Genomic DNA, 17,456 nt, shown 5'->3' on the forward strand with positions numbered 1-17,456 from the left:
GCTCTCCGAGCTTCACGATGCCACCCAAGGACTACAAGAAGACAGACACTGGAAAGTCAGCCAAGAAAGACAAAGACCCAGTGAACAAACCCGGGGGCAAGGCCAAAAAGAAGAAATGGTCCAAAGGCAAAGTTAGGGACAAGCTCAATACCTTGTCTTGTTTGACAAAGCTACATATGACAAACTCTGTAAGGAAGTTCCCAACTATAAACTTGTAACTCCAGTTGTGGTCTCTAAGAGACTGAAGATTTGAGGTTCCCTGGCCAGGGCAGCCCTTCTGGAGCTCCTTAGTAAAGGACTTATCAAACTGGTTTCAAAGCACAGAGCTCAAGTAATTTACACCAGAAATACCAAGGGCAGAGATGCTCCAGCTGCTGGTGAAGATGCATGAACAGGTCCAAGCAACTCTACATTTGGAAAAATAAAACTTTATTAAGTAAAAAAAAAAAAGAGCTTTAAACATTGATTAACATATTATTTTAGTGCAGCTGATGTGAGTTTATTTATGTAACTGTCATTCCAAAAATGATTTGAGATACTTTGACTCATCTTTTATTCCTCCCTCGCCCTCATCTCCCACATTCATTCAGTCATCAAGTGAGTGCCAAGGATTCTACCTCTGAAATCCTCTTAAATAGCATCTTTTTCCCCATCCCTCTGCCACTACACCCCAATCCAAGTTGAAATTATCTCTTGCCTGAATTATTAACGGGTCTCGCTGCAATTATTCTTACTCCATGCTAGCCCAAGTAACAGAGTGATCTTTCTAAGCCTGATAATACAGATAATAAGCAAAAAATATATATAATATTAAGTTATTTACACTTAGTATGGACTATGGATTATACTAAGAATTTTCACACATAAATTCTAACAACTCTACAACTATTATTATTCCATTTTACAGATAAGGAAACCAAAGCCTATGAATGTTAAATTGCCCAATTTCAATGGCTAGAATACAGCAGAACTAGGATCTGAATTAAGACAATTTGCCTTTAGATGGAAACCACTTTGCATACTGCCTTATAAACCGGAATATATAACCTGCCTGCTTAAAATGCTTCATTCGCTTCTGTTGCCCAAAACCTTAAATATGCCTTCTGAAGCTTTCAAAGATCTGTTCCCTATCTACCACCTCTCTGGTCTTACCTCCATTCACACTCTATGGAACTGCCTTGAGTACAGGCTGTTCTCTCTGACTTTTAAGACCACTTCTGTTATGCAGCACCCTATCCCACCCCAACTATCCAACCCCTGGCTAATTTCTGAGCAAGAGACCTTTTAGAATACTTAGGTGAGAAATCCTTCATGTCATATGCAGTACAGCAGTATATATTTTTTCTTCTACAACTCCCATGCAACTTTATGATTGTTTATAGTTAACTGTCTATTTCCTTCATTAGACTGCAGACTTCCTGAAACCAGTGAACAAGTTTATTTTATTTATGGGCATATCCATGAGGCCTACCACAGGGTTGGCACAGGGTAGGCATTCAAAAGGTATTTTTTATTGAATAAACAATGAATGTCCAATGAAACAAAAGGCAATTCTGCTTCTAAGTTGAAAGATCTTTCAAGTAAAACCCCAGCATGGTAACTGTTTAACTCACCTATAATTATTAGGTCGAGGCATATGAAATTGCCTATTTGTGGGTCAAAAACTGTCAAATAGCAATTTTAACATGGACAAACCAAATATGTTTCCAGTCTCATAATTCAGGAAACCTTTAGAACTCCCAGCAAGTATGACTTACATAAACTCACACAAAGGAAAATAACTTCACAGGGATAAGATATAGGGCTTAAAATTATGTTCACAAGTAATAATTTAGAGGGACCTACTGTAGCAATTGCTGTATGACAGCAGACAATACAGTTCTAACATCCACCAGCCACTATTTTCATGTAGAACAAGGCAGCAAGAGTGCTCAGTTGTGAAAAAATGGAATTATGGCCTATTTTGGAGGGCAGGACTCAAACACACTGTCTGATTTTCCAGAATGTCAAAGCTTAAGGAAAAATCAACAGACTACCTCAGCTACCTCAGTTCAGAGAAGAGGAAATGAAGTGGCAGAACTGAAACTAGTACCCAGGCTTCCTCCTCCATGGCCAACATTCTTTTTTGCTAAATCGATCTCCTTTTATTGTTGGGTATCCACAGGCATATGCTTATGATTAAATATTATTCAATTCTTACCTATTACAAACCTACCAGACAGAAGTTGTTAATTAAAAAGCAAAACAATCTGCGTAGTAATAACATAATAATTGAATACATTATTTTTTCCAGACTAGCAAAATGTGGCTGGGCCTCCAGGGATTCCTTTCAACAATTAGAAATGTAAATATTGGTTGGCAGGGCACGGTGGCTCACGCCTGTAATCCCAGCACTTTGGAAGGCCAAGCTGGGGGGATCACAAGGTCAAGAGATCGAGGCCATCCTGGCCAACATGGTGAAACCCCGTCTCTACTAAAAATACAAAAATTAGCTGGGCATGGTGGCACATGCCTGTAGTCCCAGCTACTCGGGAGGCTGTGACAGGAGAATCACTGAACCTGGGAGGCGGAAGTTCCAGTGAGCCAAGATCGTGCCACTGCACTCCAGCCTGGCAACAGAGCGAGAGAGCGAGAGTCCGTCTCAAAAAAAAAAAAAAAAGAAAAGAAAAAAAGAAATGTAAATATTGGTTATATGAGCTTGCTACTAGTTTGCTTCTGGATAAAAGCTTGCTGTTTGTGGGAAAAGATTCTTATCACTGAAGTTGAAACTAGAGAGAATGATGCAAATAAGTTTAAGAAAAGATAAGCAAGGCCAAGTGGATGGAAGGAAAGAAAAACATCTGAATAGGTTGCTATTTCATTATTCTCTCATTATTAAAATGATCTACTGAAGAAGCAGTTTGCTGTAAATTTTTGCTACTAAGCACTGAATTATAAGAAGCTAAACCACCAACACAAAAGGTAAAAAATAACCATCAGAAAGAAGGGACAGAAGAGGATTCTGGAAGCCGGGAACAAGAAAGTGCCTTTGTTTCCCCTTCATTTTCAACTCCAACTTATTTGATTCACAAGATCCAAACAGCTGTAAGAATTACAGGCAACTGGAGATAAGAGAAGCCATGAGAGTCTCTGTGGATTACTTATTAAGCTTTCTTCCCTCTGAGTCTGACAAGTTCTACCTAGAGGCCAGGGTTGAGGAGCTCTTAATCAAACACCAGAAGACAAAGACTACCAGGGGTGCTTGGTCTTAAAAATTTATTCCATGAAGCCAAGGGTAGTAGTTCAATATAAGAAGTCTATCACATGCTGATAGATTATGTAACTTACTCCATTAACAAATTAAAGAAAATCAGTAATAGTCCTGAAAAAGCTGATAAAATTCAGTAACATTCCTAATAAAAAATCCAAAGCAGGGATAGAAGGAAACCACTTAAAGTAAACACAATTTTTTATTATTTTAAGTCTCACTCTGTCACCTGGGCTGAAGTGCAGTGGCACTATTTTGGCTCACTGCAACCTCTGCCTCCGGGGTTCAAGCGATTCTCCTGCCTCAGGCTCCTGAGTAGCTGTGATTATAGGTGCCCACCACCACGGCCGGCTAATTCTTGTATTTTTAGTAGAGACGGGATTTTGCTACGTTCCCCAGGCTGGTCTCAAACTCCTGACCTCAGGTAATCCACCAGCCTCGGTCTTCGAAAGAGCTGGGATTACAGGCGTGAGCCACTGCGCCCGGCCAAAAACAAATTGTTTACCAAAAAAAAAAAAAAGAATATGTTTTCCAAAAGATTGAAAAACTAAAACCATTTTAATTAAATTCAGGAATTAGATGGGGGTGCTAGTTATCACCATCATCATTTAACATTGTCTTAATGCTTCTATAAAATATAAAGACGAAACCAAGAAAATGTAGTAGGCTGCATAAACATTGTAAAAGAGGTAAAACCGTTTTTACTGCTGATATTATTACACACCTGAAAATCTCAAAAGATGACAATATAAAGTTAGGACAATTAATCAAAATATTAAGAGGCAAATAGAAAAAATGTAAAAATCACTCTCTTTTTCCCTATTGTAGCAGTTAGCACCTACAAATGGAAACTGACAAAACTATTCCATTTGCTGTAGTGTGAACATGCTAAGTTAATTCTTAGGAACCAATTTAACAATAAAGCTACAAGATCCCTATGAAGGCAATTCAGAATTCTTGAAGGCAAAAAAAAAAAAAAAAAAAGAAAAGAAAGATCTGAACAAATAAAAAGACATACTGCATTCTCACATGTTAAACTTATACCCTCAACTGGTATGTAAATTAAATGCAATTCAAATAACAATCTCCACATAGCCTTATAGGGTGATGGTGGTAGTGAGATTGGATAAAAGATTTTAAGGTTTTTATGGCAGATTAAATTTGCAGAATAGTCAAGTAAGGTATGAGATAGAAAACAAAGATTTGCTTTCACAGCTATCAGAAATAATACAAAGCCTTTTTAATCAAAACAGTGTGGGGACAGGAATATGCAAACAAATAATACAACGAACAATCTAGAAATCAATCCCAGCATATATGAGAATTTAAAATATGACAAAGATGGTAGTTCTACTGAGTAGGAAAATAGGAGTAGCACAACTGGTTATCCATCTGGAAGAAAGTAAAATCGAACTGCTTTCTCATGCCACATACAAAAATAAATTCCAGATGGATTAAAGACATAAAAATTAACACACAGAATAAAAATCTTGCAAGAAAATGTTGGAAACCACATTTACAAAATATAGAGACAGAAGAGGTCTTAACCAAGACACAATTTTCTACATAAAAACTGAAAATGTCTTGTATGGCATAAAACCATAAATAAAATCATTAAAAAATATATTTATAATGCATATGAAAAGGATTAGTAAACATAATATATGGAGAGTGTTTAGAAACTGTTATCTTAAAAAGACTTCATAGATAAATGTACAAAGAACATAAATAGAAGAGCAAATCATTCAAATTTACTGGTAGCCAGAGAATTGCAAACTAAAGATATGCTAGGCCACATGCAGTGGCTCATGCCTGTAATCCCAGAACTTTGGGAGGCCGAGGTGGGAGGATCACGAGGTCGGGAGTTCGAGACCAGCCTAACCAACATGGTGAAACTTAGTCTCTACTAAAAATACAAAAATTAGCCAGGCACGGTGGCATGTGCCTGTAATCCCAGCTACTCAGGAGGCTAAGGCAGGAGAATCGTTTGAACCCGGGAGGCGGAGGTTGCAGTGAGCTGAGATCGTGCCACTGTACTCCAGCCTGGGTGACAGACAGAGCAAGACTCTGTCTCAAAAAAAAAAAAAAAAAAGATATGCTGGCATCACTTACATCCACTGATAGTAAAAATTAAATATAATAACTAATACTGGCTGGGATATGGGGCAGCAGGTACTTTGCTGGTACAACTATATGCAACTACATTGCTGGTGGAACTGTGAATTGTCACATCCAAGTGCGCTGCACAGTATCTGACACATACTTAGTGCTAAAAAAGGTAGCTATTACTATTGTTCTATTATTTCCCTTCTGGATCCCTACTGAAATTTAAAAACCTAAAAAATTTTCACTTTAAAAAGCAAAACGGGAAGAAGAAACTAACTCCATTGCTTATTGAAATAAGAAACACCTTTAAAAGCATACTATGTATTTTATGTTACTGAAAGGTCATTTGTCCTTGGGTTAAAATGGTATATTGAAAAATTCCCACACGTACCCCATACAAGACAGGCTTGACAACTAATGCAAGATGATGACAAAGATTAATCAGTTTTGTTTGCCAGGTTAATTTTTTTGATCTTCACTCTAAATCAAGTCACTCTTTCCTGCTCTAGTCTTTGAAGAAGCTAAGCAAAAAAAAAATCTCAAAGTAATATTATATGTAAAATTTCAGAACACAACGCATATATCTGGCAAAGAAGCCATGTTCAGAATAAATACTTTATAGAAATTAGTGGTGTGTATATATATATACACACAAATATTGTCTAAATAAGTATAATATGTACAAATCCTGCTGTGTGCAAGAATGTTTATAGCAGTTTTATTCATAATAGCTAAAACTGGAAAAAAACAAACATTTGTAATAGCCGAATATATTTTTGAAGTGTAATTTATTCACATAATGGAATACTCTAAACAATTTTTTAAAAAGACAACAAAAAACAAGCTACTGATACACTCTCAAAATAGATGAGTGAAAGAAGTGAGATACAAATGAGCACGTGCTGTGTGACTGTATAACTGCATTTAAATTAAATTCAAGGATGGGTGTGGTGGCTCATGTCTGTAATCCCAGCACTTTGGGAGGCCAGGGAAGGGGGGATCACCTGAGGTCAGGAGTTCGAGACAAGCCTAGCCAACATGGGGATACCCTGTCTCTACTAAAAATATAAAAATTAGGCAGGCTTGGTGGCGTGTGCCTGTAATCCCAGCTACTTGGGAGGCTGATGCAGGAGAATCGCTTTAATCCAGGAGGCAGAGGTTGCAGTGAGCTGAGATCATGCCACTGCACTCCAGCCTGGGTGACAGGGCAAGACTCCATCTCCAAAACAGAAAAAATTCAAGAACAATCAAAACTAACCTAAGGAGAGAAAAGCCAGAATAATGATTACTCAGGGGTGTAGTAAGGGTATTTATGACTAGAAAGGTACATGAATAACTTTTGGGGGTTATGGATATGTTCTTGCTCTTGATAGTGGTCACCGCAGTGTATTTATATGTAAAATGTCATGGAGCTATACACTTTTAAAAAAGTAACTTATATGCAAACTTTGATAGCTCAGCTGGTAGAGTAGACTGTAAAAAGTAACTTACTTCCCCCAAAAACATTTCAGAGTAAGTTAAAAGATGTCAATTACCATTCCCATACAATGATAACTCTTAATTCCAGGAAGACAGAAAAGAAAAGCAATACAAAAGAAAAGCAATACCAACTTACGTTAGCTATCACTGTCATTTTTTTAAATTCACAAATATTATGGTGGTTAAATAATTTCTATCTTCTGATCATCTACTAGCAATTTAAATTAATATATATTCATTAAAAAATTTGGGGGGCCAGGCGCGGTGGCTCACACTTGTAATCCCAGCACTTTGGGAGGTCGAGGCGGGCGGATCATGAGGTCAGGAGTTCGAGACCAGCCTGGCCAATATGGTGAAACCCCATCTCTACTAAAAATTAAAAAATTAGCTGGGAGTGGTGGCAGGTGCCTGTAATCCCACCTACTCAGGAGGCTGCGGCAGGAGAATCGCTTAAACCCAGGAGGCAGAGGTTGCAGTGAGCCGAGATCATACCACTGCACTGCACTCTAGCCAGGGTGACAGAGCTAGACTCCGTCTCAAAAAGAAAAAAAAAATTGTAAGTTTAATGTGAAATATAAAGTACACATCACCAGTATATACAAATCAATCAAATGTTTCATATTTTGTTAATAGTCTTTCTTTTACATATCATATAACTACCAGGTTCCTTTTCTATCAACAGACATCACCACTTTCAAGGAACCAGAAAAACAGAATCCATTCAGTTACAGACACTTCATGTCTTATGAATAGTCTTACCAAAATACTTCGCTTAAAGCAATAAGCTCTTAAGAGTCATTTTTGACCAAACATTTCAAAGGACTTCAAACAAAATAAGTAGTGTTACAAATCCAAAATATGATTTGCCAACAAAAGAAAATAAAAACTAGGTGTATCTCTGCTAGATATACATGTTATATAACCTTATTCTTCAGTGGCTCTGTTCATACTATGAGTACAATGCTGTACCCATCTTTCTATACCTGGAATTCATCTCAAATGTTATATTCCTGATAAAGACTCCTCTGTTCTCCCAGATAGAATTGATAACTTCTTTTGATGGCTCCCACTGTGCTTTTTCAGACACATTCTATCATAAGACAGCTACTTGCTTTTGTGTTTAACCTCCCAGCTCCAACACTGTGGTTGTAACAGTTACTCAACAATAAATACTAGTTAAACAATTATATCAACTTAATGGAAGGAATCAGAATACTTATTGAAACAAAAAAAATCTGTCTGGATATAGGATGATGAGAAAGAACATTAATATTCTGAAGACATAAAAGTCATTTTCTGGTGAAGGTCCTATCTCATGTTTGAATGCTGTTTTTCCAGGCCAGGTGAGGCGGCTCGCACCTGTAATTCCAGCACTTTGGGAGGCCAAGACAGTTGGATTGCTTGAGGCCAGGAATTCAAGACCAGTCTGGCCAAAATGGAGAAACCCTACTCTCTACTAAAAATACAAAAATTAGGCATGGTGGTGCGCACCTGTAATCCCAGCTTCTTGGGAGACGGAGGCACAACAATTGCTTAAAGCTGGGAGGCGGAGGTTGCAGTGAGCCTAGATCATGCCACTGCACTCCAGCCTGGGCAAGACTCTATTTCAAAAAAAAAAAAAAAAAGCCTGCTCTTCCCTTATAAGGTTTTTTTTTTTTTTTTAAATAACAGCTTTATAGAGAGATATCATTCATAATTTATAAGGTTTTAACTTTTTTTCTTTTTTAAGACAAAGTTTTACCTTCTGTCACATTGAAAAATCTCCTATATTCTTGAAGATTCTGAGCAATACATTCACGACCCAGGTTTGAGATTTGCATACTATTGGAGAAACTGCTTCCTGAAGATAAACACTTCAAGAATTTGAGAAAATTAAAACTAAAACCGAAAACATGAACACAAAGGCACAAAACATTGCCTAACATTGCAGAAAATTACTTTAAATCCTGATATGCTTGTAGAAGAAATAGTTTTTCTTGTTTTGCTTGCAAAACTTTGAGGAATGCCTGAAATTCAGAAGGGGAACACCATACAAATGAGATTTTTTTCACTTTAGAGGAATGAGCTAAAAGAGAATATGGTTTAAGATTAAAGAATTATTTTCTTACAGTTGCAGAAGAATTAAGAAGAACTAAGCCTTTCCTACCAAGAGCACGTTTCTGTAAAATGTAAAAAGTATTAAAATAATCAAAAGAAAATTTTTACACATTGCATAGCACAAGTGGTTTGACTAAAAATGTTATTTACACTCAAAAAAGAATCTGGATATACAATGGGCTAGAAGACACCTTTGGTCTCTGAGGTGATATGAATCAAGGAGAAAAAACTATGACTTCTTCGTGCAACAGAAAAAACATGTTAGAGCTGGAAGTATTAACAGTTCTATTCTTAAATAAATTAATAATAAACACTTCTTATAAGTCAAATAACTATAATGATCTTTTCATCACAAATCTCTAAAAGGATTAATGCTGAAGCTGAATTATCACCCCCTTACCTTTGTGATAAGAATGCGGTATTTCTCTACCAGGTGGTCATTGTTATGACAGCCTGCTAGCAGCTGCCAGACTTCTCCTCGAAGAGCTTCAGGGACACCGTTTCTTACTAAGGATGACAACTGCTTCGGTCTCACATTCAAGTTGAGATGCCTAAAAATAAAGCCATAAACCATAAATCATAAAAGGAAGATTCTCTAAAGAATGTTACTTTTATCAAAGTCAATTTAAATGGCTTACAAATACGTGACAAGGTAACAAAGTAATAAAGGGAAAAAAAAGTGCTTCTGAATTAGATGAGGCCAAGATAACCAAGAGAGATTGGGTGGAAGAAAATAAAAATCCACATAGATTCTGCAAAAGGCTTCTTAAGTATCTTTAAATTATTTCTCTACTTAAAAAAAAAAAAAAAAAAAGCAAAACTGGAAATCACAGATGAAGCTCTATGGCTATGGTTTATATAAAAAAGATGGCCGGGCGCAGTGGCTCACGCCTGTAATCCCAGCACTTTGGGAGGCCGAGGTGGGTATATCACCTGAGGTCAGGAGTTCAAGAGCAGCCTGGGCGCCATGGTGAAACCCCATCTAAATACAAAAAATTAGCCCATCATGGTGGCGCATGCCTGTAATTCCAGCTATTCAAGAGACTGAGGCAGAAGAACTGCTTGAACCAGGAGGCGGAGGTTGCAGTAAGCCAAGATTGCACCACCGCACTCCAGCCTGGGTGACAGAGCGAGACTGTCTCAAAACAAACAAACAAACAAACAAACAAACAAACAAAGAGCGAAATTCCAATCAGTGGACATATAATAAATGACAAGAACCTAGCTCTACATCAAATTGACAAGTGGTCAGCAGGGCATGGTGACTCATGTAGTTCCACTGCTTTGAGAGGCCAAGGTGGGAAGATTTCTTGAACCCAGGAGTTCTGGACCAGCCTAGGTAATATAGCAAGAACCCCGTGTCTACAGAAAAATAAAAATAAGCTGGCATGATGGTTATATTCCTAGCTACTTGGGAGGTTGAGGCAAGAAGATCGCTTGAGCCTAGGAGTTCAAGGCTGCAGTGAGAGACCGCACCACTGCACTCCAGCCTGGGTGACAGAGACAGACTTTGTCTAGAAAAAAAAAATTGACAAGAATATTGTATATTTATATGTTCTAAGTTAAAATAAAATATCTCAAGTATGTTTCCAACAGTTTTTATGATGCTTTCCTTCAAATAACTTTTCTGAATGTTTATGGTGGCTAATAACATTTCCACTGAACTACTATATCACTATAAGTTACCGAAATCTTTGGACTTCATTTATGTCACCTATAAAATGGGGAAAATTAAACTAGCCTTGAAATGTTGGTATAAATATACAATGTGCTTCTGCATACAGTATCTTATTTGACCTTCAGAACAACCATCTGAGGTAGATGGTAGTACCTCTAGTTTTACAGATGCAGAAAAAATTTCAGGGAAGTCAATTAAATGACTGAGGTAGTCCTCAAATTCTTAAGACTAATGAATGCTCTGTTATAGAGCAGCTGGTTTGTGACTTGAGAGCCACCAATACTGAGTCAATAAAACAGGATCCTGACATTAAGAAGATGCTGTGGCTATCAGACGTAAGCAGAAGTTACTGATACAAAATAACCACTATCAAATTATAAAAAGGCCTGTGATTTTTCTCAAAATGTTCACAGAATCCTATAAGAATTCTGCACAGCACATATAAAGTGATTTATTCTGTGACACTGGTGCCCTAATGCAAGTGCTATAGACAGTTCAATAGTTTTCTCCTTGTTTAGATAAAAACATTATATAAAAGTTGAAAAGTTATGAGCAGAAAGAACAGACATAGTTCTGCTGCTAACCCAATCCCTGGTATGCTATGGCCTGTGGGCCACACTGGGCCTAACTATCACCTGTTCTCGTAAATAAACTTTTACTAAAACACAGTCATGCTTATTTGTCTAAGTATTGTGTATGATAGCTTCTGCATTACAATAGTAGAACTGAGTAGCTGTGACAGACTATTAGCCTGCAAAACCTAAAATATTTATTATTTGGCTCTTTACAGACAAAGCCTGCTAACCTTACTAGCTTAATTTACATTGATAAAATTACTTTCAGAATAATTTCATCTCATTGATAATATTAACTTTATCCAACTTAGCAACCTATTTTATACTGACATTAGTTCTCTTATCCATTAAGAGTCATATTAAAATGAACTTGTCACGAGGTCAGGAGATCGAGACCATCCTGGCTAACACGGTGAAACCCTGTCTCTACTAAAAATACAAAAAATTAGCCGGACGAGGTGACGGGCACCTGTAGTCCCAGCTACTCAGGAGGCTAAGGCAGGAGAATGGCATGAACCCCGGGGGGCAGAGCCTGCAGTGAGCCGAGATCGCGCCACTGCACTCCAGCCTGGGCGACAGCGAGACTCCGTCTCAAAAAACAAACAAAAAAAATGAACTTGGAGAATTAGAGCTCAAAGATACTATTACTACTACCACTAAAATCTAATATAAAGTTAAATAAACCAGCCTTGGGATCAGCCTTGACTGCGTTAAAAATTCTGGTTGTGACATTTACTAACTAGAATGCCTTAACCTATGCACCAGTCTCATCTGTAAAAAACAAATACTTTATAAGGTTGTTAGAGTTGACATAGAGCACATAACAGCACAGTGCCTAAAATATGGTAAATTCATTAGTTCTATGTTACTATAACTACAACCATGGCATCCATTATTTTTAATCTATAATAATTACAAATGGTAATTTTATAGACTTCTATTTTCTAAATGAAGAAACAGACTCAAAAGAGTTAAGCGACTTGTCTAAGACCACACAGCTTAAAAGTAGGAGAGGTAGAATTTGAAACCAGGTCTACCAGGCTTTAAAATTCCATTATTACAATGCTTCTTATCCATAGAACACATATCCATAGAACACAAATAATAATGAGAAAAAATAATGATGTAATGAACTAAAGAAGAGACACTATTATATCTGAAGACACGACTAAAGCAAGCAAAAATAGTTTAAATACCCTGAAAGATGGCAGACACAGATGGAAACTCAACAAATACATTTGACCCCTCTCCCCTCCCCCCTCTCCCCTCTCCCCTCTCCCCTCTTTCCACGGTCTCCCTCTGATGCCGAGCCGAAGCTGGACGGTACTGCTGCCATCTCAGCTCACTGCAAACTCCCTGCCCGATTCTCCTGCCTCAGCCTGCCGAGTGCCTGCGATTGCAGGCGCGTGCCACCACGCCTGACTGGTTTTCGTATTTTTTTGGTGGAGACGGGGTTTCGCTGTGTTGGCCGGGCTGGTCTCCAGCTCCTAACCGTGAGTGATCCGCCAGCCTCAGCCTCCCGAGGCTCCGGGATTGCAGACAGAGTCTCGTTCACTCAGTGCTCAATGGCGCCCAGGCTGGAGTGCAGTGGCGTAATCTCGGCTCGCTACAACCACCTCCCAGCCGCCTGCCTTGGCCTCCCTAAGTGCCGAGATTGCAGCCTCTGCCTGGCAGCCACCCCGTCTGGGAAGTGAGGAGCGTCTCCGCCTGACCGCCCATCGTCTGGGATGTGAGGAGCCCCTCTGCCTGGCTGCCCAGTCTGGAAAGTGAGGAGCGTCTCTGCCCGGCCGCCATCCCATCTAGGAAGTGAGGAGCGCCTCTTCCCGGCCGCCATCACATCTGGGAAGTGAGGAGCGTCTCTGCCCGGCCGCCCATCGTCTGAGATGTGGGGAGCACCTCTGCCCTGCCGCCCCGTCCGGGATGTGAGGAGCGTCTCTGCCCGGCCGCCCTGTCTGAGAAGTGAGGAGACCCTCTGCCTGGCAACCGCCCCGTCTGAGAAGTGAGGAGCCCCTCCGCCCGACAGCCACCCCGTCTGAGAAGTGAGGAGCGTCCTCCCTCCTCGTCCGGGAGGGAGGTGGGGGGGTCAGCCCCCCGCCCGGCCAGCCGCCCTGTCCGGGAGGCGAGGGGTGCCTCTGCCCGGCCGCCCCTACTGGGAAGTGAGGAGCCCCTCTGCCCAGCCAGCCGCCCCGTCCGGGAGGGAGGTGGGGGGGTCAGCCCCCCGCCCGGCCAGCCGCCCCGTCCGGGAGGGAGGTGGGGGGATCAGCCCCCCGCCCGGCCAGCCGCCCTGTCCAGGAGGTGGGGGGCACCTCTGCCCGGCCGCCCCTACTGGGAAGTGAGGAGCCCCTCTGCCCGGCCAGCCGCTCTGTCTGGGAGAGAGGTGGGGGGGTCAGCCCCCCGCCCGGCCAGCCGCCCCGTCCGGGAGGGAGGTGGGGGGGTCAGCCCCACGCCCGGCCAGCCGCCCCGTCCGGGAGGTGGGGGGGTCAGCCACCCGCCCGTCCAGCCGCCCCGTCCGAGAGGGAGGTGGGGGGGTCAGCCCCCCGCCCGGCCAGCCGCCCCGTCCGGGAGGGAGGTGGGGGGGTCAGCCCCCCGCCCGGCCAGCCGCCCCGTCCGGGAGGGAGGCGGGGGGGTCAGCCCCCCGCCGGGCCAGCCGCCCCGTCGGGGAAGTGAGGGGCGCCTCTGCCCGGCCGCCCCTACTGGGAAGTGAGGAGCCCCTCTGCCTGGCCAGCCGCCCCGTCCGGGAGGGAGGTGGGGGGGTCAGCCCCCCGCCGGGCCAGCCGCCCCGTCGGGGAAGTGAGGGGCGCCTCTGCCCGGCCGCCCCTACTGGGAAGTGAGGAGCCCCTCTGCCCGGCCAGCCGCCCTGTCCAGGAGGGAGGTGGGGGGTCAGCCCCCCGCCCAGCCAGCCGCCCCATCCGGGAGGGAGGTGGGGGGGTCAGCCCCCCGCCCGGCCAGCCGCCCCGTCCGGGAGGGAGGTGGGGGGGTCAGCCCCCCGCCCGGCCAGCCGCCCTGTCCGGGAGGTGAGGGGTGCCTCTGCCCGGCCGCCCCTACCGGGAAGTGAGGAGCCCCTCTGCCCGGCCAGCCGCCCCGTCCGGGAGGGAGGTGGGGGGGTCAGCCCCCCGCCGGGCCAGCCGCCCCGTCGGGGAAGTGAGGGGCGCCTCTGCCCGGCCGCCCCTACTGGGAAGTGAGGAGCCCCTCTGCCTGGCCAGCCGCCCTGTCCGGGAGGGAGGTGGGGGGTCAGCCCCCCGCCCGGCCAGCCGCCCCGTCCGAGAGGGAGGTGGGGGGGGTCAGCCCCCCGCCCGGCCAGCCGCCCCATCCGGGAGGTGAGGGGCGCTTCTGCCCGGCCGCCCCTACTGGGAAGTGAGGAGCTCCTCTGCCCGGCCACCACCCCATCTGGGAGGTGTACTCAACAGCTCATTGAGAACGGGCCATGAAGACAATGGCGGTTTTGTGGAATAGAAAGGGGGGAACGGTGGGGAAAAGATTGAGAAATCGGATGGTTGCCGTGTCTGTGTAGAAAGAGGTAGACATGGGAGACTTCTCATTTTGTTCTGTACTAAGAAAAATTCTTCTGCCTTGGGATCCTGTTGATCTGTGACCTTACCCCCAACCCTGTGCTCTTTGAAACATGTGCTGTATCCACTCAGGGTTGAATGGATTAAGGGCGGTACAAGATGTGCTTTGTTAAACAGATGCTTGAAGGCAGCATGTTCGTTAAGAGTCATCACCACTCCCTAATCTCAAGTACCCAGGGACACAAACACTGCGGAAGGCCGCAGGGTCCTCTGCCTAGGAAAACCAGAGAACTTTGTTCACTTGTTTGTCTGCTGACCTTCCCTCCACTACTGTCCTGTGACCCTGCCAAATCCCCCTCTGCGAGAAACACCCAAGAATGATCAATAAAAAAGAAAAAAAAAAAAAACAAAAAAACAAATACATTTGAGGGAATAGGAAGACATGTTAATTAAATGAATAACAAAGCTTGATAACAAAACGAATTCCAAGTTGTATAAGATGCTGATGAGTTCGTGTAATAAAATCTAACTAGAGTCTTAATGCTATATCTACATGATTTTAAATATATTATGTAACCATGTCAAAACTCAATTATGTTTCTGTTTTAGAGCAGAAACCTTTTTATACAGATAAAATTCCTGCCAGCAGCATCCCAAACACTCCAAACTCAATGAACTGAAAATATTATTGTGACAAGAGCACCAGAAATTTTGTCTCCTGATGTAAAGAAATACCAAAAATATAAGAAAACTATTACTCTGGTTTTTTTGCAGAGTTTATTTATTAAAACAACTTGTGTAAAGACAAATCGTGCTTTGGTTTGCTTTTTTCTCCTGTACACATTTGACATTTTCCAGTGTGGAGAGTGTTTTGTCAAAAGTGTAAAGCATTGTGAGAGTAATATAAAAGCAGATAATGCCCATTTGTAGTCCTATCCCTTAAGGTCATGACACAATGCTTTAAAATTCTGAGACACAGCTTTATTCTAACAATGCAGTGAAATACTTCAACAGTTAAAATGTCTGAGAAAAATCAAACCCCAAAGTAACAGGCCAATAGGGAGTTTATATGACAACCCTAGTAACCAGAATGTCAGAAATAGAGAAGTGTTCAGATCACTTCCAAGCTCAGCTTTTTTCAGCATATACTGGCATCCTACTCAAGGAGAAAAGGAAACTGCATAAATGTCTCACCAACCTGACTTACCAGAATATCTGTGGTCATGTTAATAAATACCTAAAGGCAATGTATTCTTTTTGTTTGGTATTTTTTCTTTTTTGTTTTTTGGAGAAAGGGTCTCAACTCTGTCACCCAGGCTGGAGTGCAGTGGTGCAATCAAGGCTCACTGCAGCCTCGAACTCCTATGCTCTAGCGATCCTCCTGCCTCAGCCTCCAGAGTAGCTGGAACCACAGGTGCGCGTCACCACGCCCAGTTAACTTTTTCATTTTTTGTAGAGATGGGGTTTCACCAAGTTGTCCAGGCTGGTCTTGAATTCCTGGGCTCAAGCAATCCTCCTGCCTTGACCTCCCAAAAGGCTGAGATTACAGGCATGAACCACTACACCCATCCTGAAGGCAATGTATTCTTTTTAGATAGCCTATAGGATAGTGCTTCTTAACACTGCTGTCAAACCATCTCTTGAGCTGATGAGAAATTCCTAAAATTTGTAAGTGTTAGGAATTTTATAAGAGATAGTAATCGATAGAGCAGGTAATATATACCATGCTTATGACACTTTGCTCTGTCATTCTAGATACTTATCACAGATAAGGGAAAAATCCTACCTGGGGTCTCTACCATGGCTCTATGCATTGTGTGAACACCCTCTAAACTGACCGTTGTGTATTATCTGAACCACTCAGTGGTTCCTAACCTCTTCAATATAAAAGATACTTTTCTTATTTATTCTGTACATGAATTCCACATTTGGATAAATATTTTCTCCAGCAATGAGAACTTATTAGGTTCCTGATATTCTGAAAATTGATTTCAATTCTCTACTTTTACTCATATAAATCCCTAAAATAGATCACAGAATGCAAACATTGCGCTTAGGTTTCTACTACTGGTTCCAAAATTGATTATAGTTAGGTAAGATTCTCTACCCATAAAATGAAAATTGCAGATAAAAAAAAACTATTCTATCATAACTTACCATTTTGACAACAGTTCTCCCCATGTTTCAAGAATTTTTTCTGCACATTCTTTGGATACATCACCAGATCCACTCAGGAGAGGTTCATCATTATCTATAATAAACAAAACACACAAAAACGGTAACAGAGATGGCTATGCTAGCCAGAAGAACACTGGAATGTTAAGAGTCAAATTTGAAAGACTTTACTGGGAGCATAAAGTCATAATTTCTCTCTTTTAGTATTTATGGATAAGTACAAAGAAAATAAAAATAGTTCTAGGTAAAATGCTGTAACCTCTTTAATTCTCTTTTGTTTTCCACATAGGTCCATATTATGTCAATTGCAAAAAAAAAAAGAAAAAAAAAGGAGCTATTTAATTATAAAACTATAGGATTCAAAATATGGTATTTTCTCTCATTTTCCAAAGCAAACAGCTTTACGCATGAAAATATATGTCTTATTTAAAACACTTAAAAAATTTCAAACTACCTAACTGTCCAACAATAGGAGTAGAGAATGGTTGAAGAAATTATAATATATGTATATAATGCAATTGCATGTTGACATTTATGTTTATATAATAATGATATGGTTTGGCTCTGTGTCCCCACCCAAATCTCATCTT

General features: G+C 41.7%; 1 protein-coding gene and 1 pseudogene across 20 annotated transcripts in view; one reads left to right on the forward strand and one right to left on the reverse strand.

Annotated features, from left to right (window-relative positions):
* The window catches only part of RABGAP1 (RAB GTPase activating protein 1), a 166,154-nt gene that overhangs the window by 75,136 nt on the left and 73,562 nt on the right, over positions 1-17,456 (reverse strand). For all 20 annotated transcript variants that reach the window (XM_055117637.1, XM_055117631.1, XM_034929003.3 and 17 more), the window contains 2 exons: positions 16,849-16,942; positions 9,330-9,480 (listed from right to left, as the gene is read on the reverse strand). In XM_055117637.1, the coding sequence (XP_054973612.1) occupies positions 9,330-9,480; positions 16,849-16,942 (245 nt within the window). The remainder of the gene's footprint in view (positions 1-9,329; positions 9,481-16,848; positions 16,943-17,456) is intronic.
* Positions 18-391, forward strand: LOC134728563 (small ribosomal subunit protein eS25-like; annotated as a pseudogene).

The sequence above is a fragment of the Pan paniscus genome, chromosome 11 (assembly GCF_029289425.2).
Source record: "Pan paniscus chromosome 11, NHGRI_mPanPan1-v2.0_pri, whole genome shotgun sequence".
NCBI classification, from domain to species: Eukaryota; Metazoa; Chordata; class Mammalia; order Primates; family Hominidae; genus Pan; species Pan paniscus.